Consider the following 13639-nt stretch of genomic DNA (forward strand, 5'->3'; position numbering starts at 1 on the left):
GAATGTTTTTAAGCAGTTCAAAAAACTTGCAGAATGTTTTATCCGGTCTAAATTAAAACATTCGGCTATACCTCATGTTTTTATACTAGATTAAACACTGCTGCCCGTTTTTAAACATTACTTAAATTAAATATATTTTTTATTGCACTATGTACCTATGAATTCCAGAGCACTCAATGCAAAGCACCACACCCCAGTTGGTACTAGCCCAGGTTGGATCTACAAGACACAAACAGTGAAACAGCCAGCTTTGATAAATTTTTTTTTCAAACTCTTTCAACAGAAAAGTATCCTTGTGGAATTGATAATGGTCATTAATTCCACAAGGATCTTTTGCCTGTAATAATAATGATAAACAATTATAATTATTATTGTATCTTAGGTGGACTAAAACATATAGCCCAATTGAAGGAAGGATAAAGCCATCCCCCTGGATCAATTAATGGCTATCCTAGTTTTAATGGCCCTTATAAAATTATCTTGAGCGGAATAGTGATTTACCAGGTGGATAGAGTCACACATCATTAAAACCAAAGCCACATCTTGAAAAAATATGTCTGTTTTGTTCTCACCATGGTTTCCACAGTCGGCACATTTGTCATTGCCAAGAACAGATCTGATTTGTTCCAAAACACTGAAAAAAATAAGGTCACCATTTACATGTACATGAAATAACTCTAATTAATTATGAATATAAACAATCATTTTAATACTTCTAGTTATCAAAACTGATCACCTCAATTTTGATCAAACCTTTTTGGTCCAGTAATTTTATCAAGGGATTCCACACTCTTACTCTTCATGCCGGAGCCCAGTGAGTCTGTCTGAAATAAACAAAGAAATTTTTACTTGATGAACTTCTATGATGCATTTGAAGAGGTTACAAAGTTAACAAGCCTTACAACACTAAAAGACCTTTGACACGGCTACACTTTCCGCAGTGACAAGGAACTTATAATAAATACAGCGCAAACCTTACAAATAAAGTAATGTAGACAGCAATGTCAGAAACACTTAATTAAAAATAATAAAGACAGCGACATAATTATAATGCTTCATGATATATTGTACAGACTGTAGAGTATTATTGTTTGTCTCACAGACTGGCCACTGTCTGCTTTGAAAGAAGGTTTCAAGTTTATTGATCGGAACCCTCACTGGTATAATTTAAAGATTATAATCATCTTTAAGAAAAAACGATTTAGATAAACATTTAAGCAAGAAAATTAACGATAGTAAAATAATATGATGTTTCGACGACTTCATGTCATCATTGTCAAATGAATAAATTAGAAATAACGGAAAGGCATATTTATAGATTTAGAGAGTGAGAAAATAATTTAGCATTCAGGTAAAAAGTTTTGCGCGAATGGAATCCGTTTGCGTGTTCAGTTTCGGTCCTTTGTTCTTAATAATCTTTGCTACTATTTTCATTGTATTATTTCTTCATTATTTCCATAAAGTACAGTAAAAAAAAAAATCAATTCAATATGGCTACCGGCTAACTCGAAAACCTACCAGTTTATTTAGCTCCTAGGCTCAAATATTTCATTAATTAAAATTGTAATTATGATTATTTTATCTATTTATTTGTTTGTTTCCAACTTTAAATTGTACATTAACTATTAATTAACTGAGCAAATAAAATTCTATTCCATTCCATTCCATTCCATTCCATTCCATTCTATTCTATTCTGGTACACCAGCAGGGTCAAGGAAGCTATTCACACAAGCCTTTACCTTGATAAGATTGATCAACAGGGATAATGGAATCAAAATTCCTGAAGCATGGATGCCCATGATCAAGAAACACAACAGGATATCAGAAGTACTGTGGAGCACAGACTGAGGGAACATCTCAGGAGAACAGCATGTATAAATGCTGGGGGTTAAACCCTGCGATGGACTAGCATCCCATCCAGGGGGGAGTAGAAATACTCCTAGTCGCTTCATGCTACAGTAACCGGAGATAAGCGCTGGCCTGGTGGGCCTTCTAGGCTCATAGCAGACTTCACCTAGACTTTACCTTGCTCAGACAACAACGTCAAATCACCAAATTTGAGGTCATGTGAAGGACGTGAGCACTTGCCAATAAATTTTCAAAATTTCCTCTAAATATCCACACCGTTTTCACCAGTTTTATTTCTGGAATTTTGACACTCAGTTTCCATTTTAAGTGACTCAGTGTAATCGCAAAATAATATTATTACTAACAATAACGGGAAATGGTATTTTTAGACAATGTTGTCACAGCTGTCATCGTCTTTCTTTCTTAAGCTTCCTTTTATAATAATAATAATAATAATAATAATAATAATAATAATAATAATAATAATAATAATACTTTATTCAAAATCAATCCTGAAACGGAGGACCCAGAGGTTATCCCTATTAAAGGGCCTCCTACCTAAGTACATTTAAATACTATTTAAAAGTGATAAAATTATTATTATTACTATTACTATTATTCTAACGACTTGGTTGGTAAAATGACCAGGCTCAACCCTTTTATCAACAAAACATATTATTATTCTGTACACACTTGTAAATTAATTGATAAAGGCCATAAAAAGGCAAGACTGTCAAATATTAGAAAAAGACAGCACACCCCTTTAAACTAAGCTCACTAATACATGTATAGAGCAAATTACTGGGAAATTCATCATAACAGTGACATTTTCGTGAACACTCAAAAAAAAACATTTTATTCATGTTAGGGCAAAATTGGAAATTCAAAAGGTGGGACATCATGCAGGCAACAATGCTTTTCCCTTTGGGAGGTCTCATCTATGATGGCCTGTATGAGCAAGTTACATGTAGTTAAATTGCTCAGCCTTTCAAATTACAGTGTTCATCAAATCTTGAACATGATCAAAATATTAATACTGTACACAGATACAAATGTACCTCACTGCTGTCTGTTTCACCAGTTGTTGCGCAGTCAAAAGCCTTGTTAATACTGGCCTAGAAAATTCAACAAAATAATTATGAGATCAGTCACATACATCAAAAACTAATAATTCGTAACCATACAGAACCTTCAATTAGTAGTTTGACCACACAAACCTGCATAGCTTCCATCCATTCTGTTTTCAAGGAATCACTATCAGCTTGAAGAATCCATGACCTAACAGAAAAGGGCATCATCACTAATTAAAAACATTGCTCAGGAGGCTTTTCATTCACCCTTTATCCAGTCGTTGGACTGAATTAACTTTGACCCCATGCTTTAAAGGGAACCTAGATCTGTTGATAATCCTTTTTGTCCCTTAAGAAGGAGTCCTCCATTAAGGAGAAATATCTCACATCCAACAAAGTCAAACCTATAAGGTGGAAAAAGGTTAACACCATCTCCTGTTTGTTGTCCCTGTTCGGCCTGGATACACTTTCCATATAGTTTCAATAATACCAGTACCATTGTTTTGATTGGCTGTGTGCCTTGTGAATAATAAAATTAACTTTAATTATTAATCTGACCCTGAGATCGGAGTGCCAGTATAACTACACTTAAGAGTTTTCTCTAAACCGACTGCTCACATTCAGAGATAAAAAATTCAAGCTTGTAGTCCGACTGGCTTCTTTGAGTCCCTAGACACAATGATCAAATATCAGATCCACAGGTCAACCAATGATTTGCCTTACTTTGTTGGCGAAACGACTTCAAAGACAAATCGTCTTTCTATTGGTTCCTCCGTGGGCCTCACTTTACACAACCTCAGGTCCTCAGCTAGTACAGTTTGATCATCCTTGGAAAAAAATAATAATAATGTTAATTGAAGGGGATATGTGAGACAACTTTTGATAATTTGTTTTTATGTGCTCATAAAATAACTAATGAAAAAAAAGTTGTACAGCACAAAAAATAAACAAAGAAAGTGAGATCTATGCATGAATGGACAAAAAATGTACAAGATTAAAACGGAAACTAAGTATATTTGGGTTAGCTTGAAAGAAGTCAACCAATACTTTTCAAGCTTACAACAGCTACATGACTTTAATTTGAACAGTGTGTCTTTCCCTGATTAGGGTGGTTTTAGTTTTTTGCTTTTGATGAAACATTTAATTTAAAAAATTCCTTATGGCCATTTTCAAGTTCAAAACTTGCGATTAACTAAAGATTGCCACAAAAGAAGCAGGCAAAGATCGATTCACTGACATCCAGAGGTCACAAGTTCGATTCTCCGCGATTTCAACGTCGGTTTCGACTTTCCTCTGAGTTGCGTAGCTGTAGCTTTAAGTAACCGTAAAATGGAGCATTTCCAGAGACGGGGGAGAAGGGGGGGGGGGGGGGGTGGGAGGGGAGGGTAAAGAGCGCACCATTGGCCTTCATTGATACTAGCCTTGTAGCTGAAGGAACTACCGACATTAACTAAAGTGAATTTGCCTTAACTACATTTACTATAATAAAAAGACCATGATGACATATTTATGTCCTCCTAAAGAGGTTTGCCTGACAACAGATTATTGTTACTTCAAATTATGTTCCCAGTGTACACCACAATTTTATCTTCACCTGCCCATAATAATTAAAAGGTACAAAAAAATTAAAGACCAAACAGAATGATTTTTCTCATTCTGGTCCAAAAAATATTGAACTACTGTAGTAGCAAAATATCAGCGGCAATTTACATGTAGACACAAATTATTGCTAAATATCCATGCAGTTTATAAATTACACATTTGGAACAATTCTCGCTTATGAAATTATAATAAATGAGTGTTACAACCTTTAATCGCTTCTGGTACATAAGTTGGTTGTTCTGCACCGTAAAGTATCTCCTAATAAATAAAAATATAGAAGATTGTTCAATAACACTATTACTTCTTTTGTCCAAAAGGAAGTTCTGAAATCTTGAAAATCAATACTCTGTACAATATACAAGTCATGTACAAGAACATGTACTACAAACATGAAAACATTTTTTAATTGCAGGTGTACAGTAGCTCATAGAATTAATCAATAATTAATAATTTTATTGATGTAATGTTTGAAATCACGCTGGAACAATATAATTAAGCTTCTTATAATGATCTTTCCACGAAAAGGGTATTCCATGCTGGAACTCCCATTTTCAAGTAAATGAAATAGTCAAAAATCACTTCAAAGGCCAGCCTTCTTTCATTCCAAGGATCATTTTCCAAAACCACAAATATACAGAATTCAATTTCAGTCCTTTGATTAATACAATCTTGGGGACAACCCTTGACCCAGTTAGACAGTACTGACAGGGTCAAGTTGATTAAGAGACTTTGATTATTATTATTATTATTATTATTATTATTATTATTATTATTATTATTATTATTATTATTATTTTGATTGTTCAAGTGAGTGTAGTCCTACATTGTAAGAATGACTGATGCTCTTATCTCATATTAAACTGGACTTTTACTCTGTTTTGTTTCTGCATGCTCTTTTAACCACTTCTCCAATTCTCAGGTCTGCGCGCTACATAATTCACTAGTTATTTGTCGAAATGTTTCACATAACTTTTTAGAGATTTGTATGGAGAAACCATGTGGTTCACCAATATGGCGGTCGGTACCAAAAAGATCCAAAGAGTTCACTTTGCAATGAAGCGCTTACTTTTCACTCATGAAATAAAATACATGTGTATGAACTCCTAATGTACTTGAAAGGCTCAAACTGCTGAGCTTCATTATTAGGGATGAGTAATTAAAAAAGACTTTTTTTTCCAACCAAATAGCTTTGTATCATGGTGTCACACAAGGTAACAATTTGGGGAAAATCAACATGAAAGACATCACGGAACTGGAGGTACCCGAAAAAAGAATGACCTCTAGGTCATCTTCAACCTCCTTTAATTTTAAATAAAAATTAAGAAGACAGGCCTTGCGATTTTGATTTTGGAATTTGAGAATGTCATTGTGAAAACCACCTATTGTTTTAGAACTTTCTTCTCTCAAGTGGGGTCCCGAAGGATCCAGTTGGGGGTCCAGTTTGAGGTTCCATGTTTTGTACCGCCCCAGTGCTCATGACCTATTAAAATCTCTCTTCAATTCCACGCATGATCTGTCGTTATATTACCGCAAGCATAATTGAACTTCTCCCTTCCCTGCAGCAGCAAATGTACAATTTAAATCTTTTATACAGTGTAACTCTAACCTGTGCCAACTCCTGAATGCATTGCTGCTCCTTTTGAACAAGTATCCTTCCATCACCAAACCACTGGGTCAAGCCCAAAATAATAACAATGTGAATACATGTACATGTATAATGCAAATACAGACAAGGACAGCAAAAACAAGACTGATAGTTTGCATTGTAAAAATAGGCTAATTAAATATGTGGAGAATGAGTATAATGTGAAGGATTTAGCCCAGATGAAATTGTGTAACATATGTAACAAAGATTTTTGAACACAATGCCCTTGCTCTGGTTGGTTAAGTCACCTGTGGTTTCTTGTGGTGGAAAATTCCTCAGGGACATCAAAAATGGCTGCCTTAGGTTATACATGTATGAATCGAAATATTTCTGGTTAATTAAACAAAGAAAGCTCTAGCATAAAGTGAGATGTACCTGGAATCATCAAGTGTTTTTCTTCTTAAGCTACCACTTTCTTCCTACATTTATTTAGTTAAAAAGAGATATTGCTTTAAGTTAAATTGAGCTTGAAAATTGTGTTGGGGAAAAAAAAAACACAAAAATCTCTTTTTGTTTGTGCTGAAACCAAATGAGAATGTCTTGATCACTGACTAATTACGTACATAGTTTTTTAGTGCTCTTTCAGTGGTGTATACATGTATGTAATTTTAAAAAAAGCAAAGAACCTTTATCACTAGAAAGTATGGTAACAATAATAATTAATAATTTACTTAATTGATAATTAATAATAAATTAATGATTAATAATAAACAATAATAACTGATAGTAGTTCGTCAAGGATAAGTATTATTATTAGATTTTCAACCTCGGATTTTGAGTTTTGAACTTTCTGATAATGGTTCACTCAATCTCAGTTACCAGCTCATATACATGTATACCATTATGACCTATTAAAGCTGATTGTAGAGTGTTGCCAAGTTGAAAATTTTGTGCGGGAAGTGAAATTTCCCAGGATACAACATCTGACATGATCAATACTTAATGAAAATTTAATAAAACAATATTCCATTTGCGCTTGTTGGATATGAGACTGGCTATACTAATAGCCAACTCAGTGCTATGCGCCTCATTCGCTATTTAAAATCTCACACGCTTATGCAATAAGCGTTGACTATTAAAAAGTGAACTACAGATATCAGATTTCCAGCCTTTTCATTGGCTCGCTGGACACAGGCTATCAGTTCCAGGGTTCTTGTTAAGAGCCGGTAACCGGTTATTTTTACCGGCTGTTCAAGTAAATGTTACCGGCTGTTTCACTGAAATATTTGCCCAAATTATACAACGAATGTTCGTCTGTTTAAAGCTGAAATCACATTGTGTTTATGGGAAAATATTGCTTTCCCCTTCCAACCAATCCTGTGAAGATATCTGGCACATGTTATCTCTTCGAAAGTATACCATTTGTAAAAGCAATCCAGCTTGTTTTTCGCCAACTCATCCCTCGAAACGATGTCCGCCATGTTTCCTTTCCATTCCTCTCGCGGCCAGGGGAAACCCCCCATAATCCATTATTAAACGTTTACAACATGGCATCCACACGTGGAAAACAACAGAAAGGTCTTTCGGAATTTGGTTTTCAACAATAGCGTCAGAAAGGCGTTGGTAAGTTGGCTGGTTTTGCTGAGTATTAAATTAATTTAGGAGCAGCTGCAACGCAACAGCGATCGATACGAACGTCAAGTTAAGACTTGAGCTCGCTAGCCCATGCAGGGGCAGGTAACAAGGTTACCTGCTATTTTTGGTTTTTTACCTCCTGTGCAAAAACTTAGCAAGAACCCTGAGTTCATATACCTCCTGTACAGGTCTAATATATGGTCAAGGAATGTGTCAGCAATAAAGCGAGCTGCAAACTTTTGCGCAGTTGTGAGAAGAAATGGTAGGCAAAAGCTGTTTTGGACCGGAATTGACAGAGGCAGAAATCAACATGGAAGAGTTGTTGATCCTAGAGTTTTTAATAAAACAATATTATCATTCTACTCAGGCTTGCTGGATATAAAATGATTACAACCAAAGAGGCCCATCAATCACTTCATATGTCACACACACCCTCATAGAATAATAATTAGTATTAATTATCCTTGACTAATAAACATAACCAATCATTTTTGTATATGCATTCAAGTTCTTGGTTTCTGGATCCATTCGGATGCCTTTGTACCTCAGAAACTTTTTTACTACTACTGTCCAAATGTTTTCACTATGTTACCTGTAAGAGAACTCACCATTTTCCGAACCAGGGAGTGCCTTTCCTCCATTTCTTTCTTATCCACAGTAAATTGAGTTGACAACTCTTCCAACTGTGAACATAAAAACAACATGCTGATAATGTGCTTTTTCTCTTGAATCGATAACTTAACAGAAGGTAAAGTCCTTTCTAGTCTGCGCTGTGAGTCAGAGAACTACAGGAATGACATTGTGCAAGACAAGAACATCACGTTGTGCACGATGTTGAAAAGTCTGCAAGTACACTGGCTTGATGCTCTCCAACGATCTTTATTGACCTTTTGCAAAGAGTAACTATACCTGACTGTAGACCTTTCCATTTGTAAGGTGTTGGGAAAAGGTCTCGGGCACTTGTGAAACAACATGGGTACACTAAAGTGCAGGACCTAAATTGTACTGAAAACATTATCAGAATATTATAGCAATTCAGGAGAAAAATAACATTTCTACCAAACATATTAATTTTAGCTATTATTGAATGAGGCTGAGGCTTTCGTAGACTATGAAGAATTTTGCAGGTCGAGGAGGGTGTTATCCACCAAGGCCGAAGGCCGAGGTGGATAACATCCTCCGAGATCTGCAGAATTCTTCATAGTCTACGAAAGCCGAATTCAATAATTGCTTTATTATTCATTCAAAATATTTTCTTTGCTCAAACTTCTAAACCTACTCGCAGCCATTTTTCTGCTCAACAAAAATAACACAATCTCGTCCCCAGTTTTTTTCGGTCAACGTTTCAATGATTTGCAGTGGGCTGCACTTTTGACGTCATTTTGACGTCATCGGTTCAATAATCTGCAGCGGGCTGCACTTTTGACGTCATTGATTCAATATGACAAAGTTTCTTTCCAAATTTGGTGAACAGCAGCTGGTTATGGTGAATTATGCGTGTGGTTTTAACCAATCAGAAATGGGGAGATATTTTGAATGAATAATAATACTTGTTTACTGATTACTGGGTGCTAAAAAAGGAAAAGTATCAACCTTATAAGTGTGTTTGAAATAATATGAAAAGGCAACATGGCTGATGATCTTGAAAGGTCTCGCTATTAGCTACATATTTTTCCCTCTTTAAAGATGTTTAATGCAGTTTGATCTGAGATGATGGCAGTCTAACCCTTACCTCTTTGGATACGTTCTTCATGTACTCATCTAAATCATTCATCAAGTCGTAACCTTGATGGAAGTACGTAGATTGAGCATGCATGAAGTTTAAGATCTGAAACATTCAGCAAACAAAATTGAGACATTCTTGAAGAGTTATATGCAAAAAAAAAAACTATTTTTAAGTTTAGAATTATTGGTCAATTAGCTTCCTAATGTTACTTTCATTGAGATCAACTTTTTCAACCATTGAAGGACAGATGAAGTGGTAAAAAAAAATTGGGTGTCCTCTGGTTTAATTTTTTCAGGTACTTGAAAACTTGTCAAGGATGGTAACAATGCAAAAACTGCTAACAATGCAAAAACGTCTGATAACCACAGTGACTGTTCCCCGGAGCACTCCTAAATCCACATCAACCCATTGACTCCTGAGAGCGAGACTTGACAGGTTTTACTCTGTCTAATACCAGACGATTTTACTTGTGAACTGGGGAAGTCCTATGGCACCCGGGGAGTTAATGGATAATAACCAGTCAAAACCCACATGTGTCCCTGCCATTAACCAGTCAAAATCTATGTCTCCTCCATCAACCCATTAACTCTTTGGGAGTAAGAGTACTTAAGGACGGTTCCTACTAATTCAAACTGGTATTTTTGTGCAGTTTACTGAATATGTGGGGAAAGCAGATCTTAATAATCCAAAAAGAAAATTGGGGGTAACCGCACATTTTTCTAAGATAATTAATCAACAATATTTGTGAAAAGCTTTCAAATACAAAGCAATGTATGGCGTTCTTTTCCAAATTGAAGCTTAAGTATCTCTGAAAAATGAGTGGTTACCCCCAATTTTCTTTTTATTTACCAAGAGCACTTGCTAAGTTCTGCTTTCTTCGCATAGTTTTAAACTGCGCAAAAATATCCCTGAATTAATAAGCACCACCCACAGGAAACCCGACTATCTCGAGATGCACAGAACGTGTGCAATAGTAGGCACCGTCCTTAACAGATTTTAAGTACTCTGTCTAATGCCAGACAATATGATAAGTCGTCAAATGGGGGCATGCATCCTATGGCAACCGAGAAGTGATTCAGGGCTAACCAGTCAAAATATGTCCCCTCCATTTAGCCAAAAATGCCTGGGATTGAGACTTGACAGATTTGAGTCTGTCTGATGCCACTGAGATGACTTTACCCGTCAACTGGGAGCATCCTGGGGTGCAAGAAGGGTGAATGGTTTATAATACACATTGCTGATCAATGCAATAAATTTGGATGAACTAATTTACATGTATAATTTGTACTTTTGGTATCAGGTGGCAATCCACAAGTAATGTCAAGAGAAATCACAACACAAACTTGACAGCTCACAACAATAGGCCATTTAATTCCGAGTTGCTGTTTGTCTCGGTTTCGAAGTGAGTCTTGGTGCTCAACTATTGAAATGGAAATTAGTTTGATTTGCATAAGCCGAATACGCAACTCATTTCCACATGAATGGTTGTGCACCAGGACTCGCTTTGATACTAAGGCTGATGCAGCAACTCAGAAATGGGCTATTATATAATATTAATTTTAAAATCAACATGAGACAACTTGGCACCTCAGGCAGGAGGGCAAACAAAACATTAGGAGAGAACTTTCTCTCTTTTGTAGAGCACCAACTAGATGTAAACAATTTGTCACTGACAGTTCTCTTCACACCCTCCCTCATCCTCCTTGGATTGGGTGTATGGTTTCAAGTTTCAGTAAAACTGGTTGCTCCTTTGTGCTTATAGTGGTTAAAATCTGCACAGCAACTTCCCCTAAGCTTGTTTGCTTTGTTCATCCCCTGCTCTAGTCTGATCCAACATGCATGTGCGTTTACCATTCAGTTGGCAATGCTGAGGACATAAGCTGTGATGTTGTTTCCTAGCTGTCACACAGTCTCCCTAAGTCACATCGAATAACTAGCAACAAGGCAGAGTTCCCCTCAAAAGTGTCATCTCATGCACTTTTGATCTACTTTGCTTCGCAAAAGCAAGCAAGATCACATTAACTGGTACCCATGAATACTAATTATTAACATTAACTGCATTTGCCGTTTTGGTGAAAGCCTCATTAATCAATCAACTTACAGTGTCTAAAATGTCAATTCTTCTCTTTGACTGCAAAATGTTTATCTGTAAGACATAACAAACTATTATTATGCAAACGATCATAATCCAGGCATACATAATTTAAACATTCTGTACAAAAAGACGTCTTCAATGAATGCATGAACATGTATGTATAAAATGTATATTTAATATGTGATTTTGGAAAAAAAAATAGTGAATGTAATCAGCAACCCATATGGCATTGACAGAAAATAAATATTATTATTTTTTGAGTAAGTATGATTGGTTTATTTCCCAAAGTGAGTATTCCTGATTGGCTATTACATTGTGTGACAAACTGACACGAGCATGACGTGATCAGCATTGTCTAGACTCTCACTGAAAACAGCAAATTCGCCAATCAGATTGCAAGATTCCAAGCAACTGTGGTAAAATATAACTTCTTACTTGAAAAGCATAATCCAGGGCTGTGTGATTGAAACACGAATACATGGCTGTCACAATATTCTTTGCCTTTCAAAAATAAACAGAGAAGTTGGTTTATATTCAACTGTACACATTTACATTTTACAAAGGATAACATCATTTCCCTTTAATAGTTATGAAGACAATTCACTTTTTTTTCTTATACCTCCTCTGCTTCTGTTGGCCGGCAGTTACGTTGAAGCTGTGCATTCTTGTTCAAAGCACTGGAAAACAAAAATTTGATTTCAATTCCCATTGTTCAAAATGCCCTATGCATGTGCTATCTTACAGTAAAGTTTATAACCATAATAATATACATGAATTAAATTATTCGATTCTGATTGGTTGAGAGCAGCGCAGTTCAAGTGTAACACAGTGCAAAAAGTATAATACCAGTGCAAATTACTCATTGAAATTCTGGATTGTAATTGGCTAATAAACAATAGGGTTTGGTCAGAACCAATCAAATCTTTTGTTTTCAAATCAAGTGCGCGCCCTGGATGGCACAATTTATGGCGCAATTTTTCCCTGATTGCATGATACGTGTGTGTTTCTTCTACTAAACCATCTCAAATTTTTTTATGTATAAATTATCTATAAGTACATGTAATCACATGATTTTTCTCGTGCAATTTGGAATAAATACATGTAAGCACTAAGTCTTGTAAATTTTTCGAAGACTACAATAAATTGTCATCGTTACCGTATATTGTTCGAAGTCGACGTCATCGTCAGCATCATCAGCATCAGAATCATCATCTACACTGACAACAAGAGCGATCCAAATTTGCACTTGCCATTGGTTGACTTTGAAAAAATTTACTCAACGTGCTTCTTTATTCCAAATTGCACTCGAAATCATGTGATTACACTGTACCTATACTAATCGTCATTGTCATCACTGTTGTTCACATCATTGTCGTTGTAATAATACACACGTGCCTGCATTTCTTCCTGCACGCTGGGACAGTAATTCTGATAAATAACCATCACATTAACCCATTATGACCCCTGGGAGTTAGACTTCATCGATTTTACTCTGTCCAAAGTCAGACGATTTCACTCGCCAACTGGGAGTGTCCTAGGACGCCAGTGAGGAGTGAATGGCTTAGTCTAGTTTTACATCGCAACAATAATAATTATTATTAATGACAAGGGCATCACATCAATTTCCAGATCTCAAGTGCTGTCAGCATGAACTTGTCTATTCACACCTCACTACTTAACAGCATCAACTATATGCCTATCTTCACATTGGTACAAAACTCAACAAAGTTATCTAATTTGACTTGTTACAAAACACAGCAGGCACACTACATGCATGCACGTCATGACGTGTAATCCAGTTCCTTTTGTTCAATGACCAAAACAAGGGAATTGGCCTTAACCACACAGCGGCAATGTGGAGTCCCGAGGGATTGAAAACTTTTGTTTTTGCGCACCGAAACTCATTCCCAAAAATTTCAACTCGAGGATGGGGGTACAACCTCTACAAATGTACAGTACTATGTCCAATATGGCCGCTGCGTGAATGAGGTCCATTTCTACACTGTAAACCTATTTTTTAGCAAAAAGCAATCCATATCATTAGTTTCCAACAATCCTTGCACTCACTTATCCAAAT

At 36.0% G+C, this 13639-nt stretch overlaps 1 protein-coding gene across 2 annotated transcripts in view; it reads right to left on the reverse strand.

Moving 5' to 3' along the window:
- LOC137997878 (arf-GAP with coiled-coil, ANK repeat and PH domain-containing protein 2-like) overlaps nt 1–13639 on the reverse strand; it is a 39763-nt gene that overhangs the window by 16306 nt on the left and 9818 nt on the right. For both annotated transcript variants that reach the window (XM_068844197.1, XM_068844196.1), the window contains exons 6-20: nt 13630–13639; nt 12182–12239; nt 11998–12063; nt 11569–11613; nt 9474–9569; nt 8350–8424; nt 6542–6585; nt 6128–6190; nt 4728–4779; nt 3643–3746; nt 3067–3127; nt 2908–2964; nt 754–824; nt 573–634; nt 156–219 (exon numbers count right to left, since the gene is read on the reverse strand). The exon at nt 13630–13639 is cut by the window's right edge and continues 53 nt beyond it. In XM_068844197.1, the coding sequence (XP_068700298.1) occupies nt 156–219; nt 573–634; nt 754–824; nt 2908–2964; nt 3067–3127; nt 3643–3746; nt 4728–4779; nt 6128–6190; nt 6542–6585; nt 8350–8424; nt 9474–9569; nt 11569–11613; nt 11998–12063; nt 12182–12239; nt 13630–13639 (928 nt within the window). The remainder of the gene's footprint in view (nt 1–155; nt 220–572; nt 635–753; nt 825–2907; nt 2965–3066; nt 3128–3642; nt 3747–4727; nt 4780–6127; nt 6191–6541; nt 6586–8349; nt 8425–9473; nt 9570–11568; nt 11614–11997; nt 12064–12181; nt 12240–13629) is intronic.

This window comes from Montipora foliosa, chromosome 3, assembly GCF_036669935.1.
Source record: "Montipora foliosa isolate CH-2021 chromosome 3, ASM3666993v2, whole genome shotgun sequence".
Classification (NCBI taxonomy): domain Eukaryota; kingdom Metazoa; phylum Cnidaria; class Anthozoa; order Scleractinia; family Acroporidae; genus Montipora; species Montipora foliosa.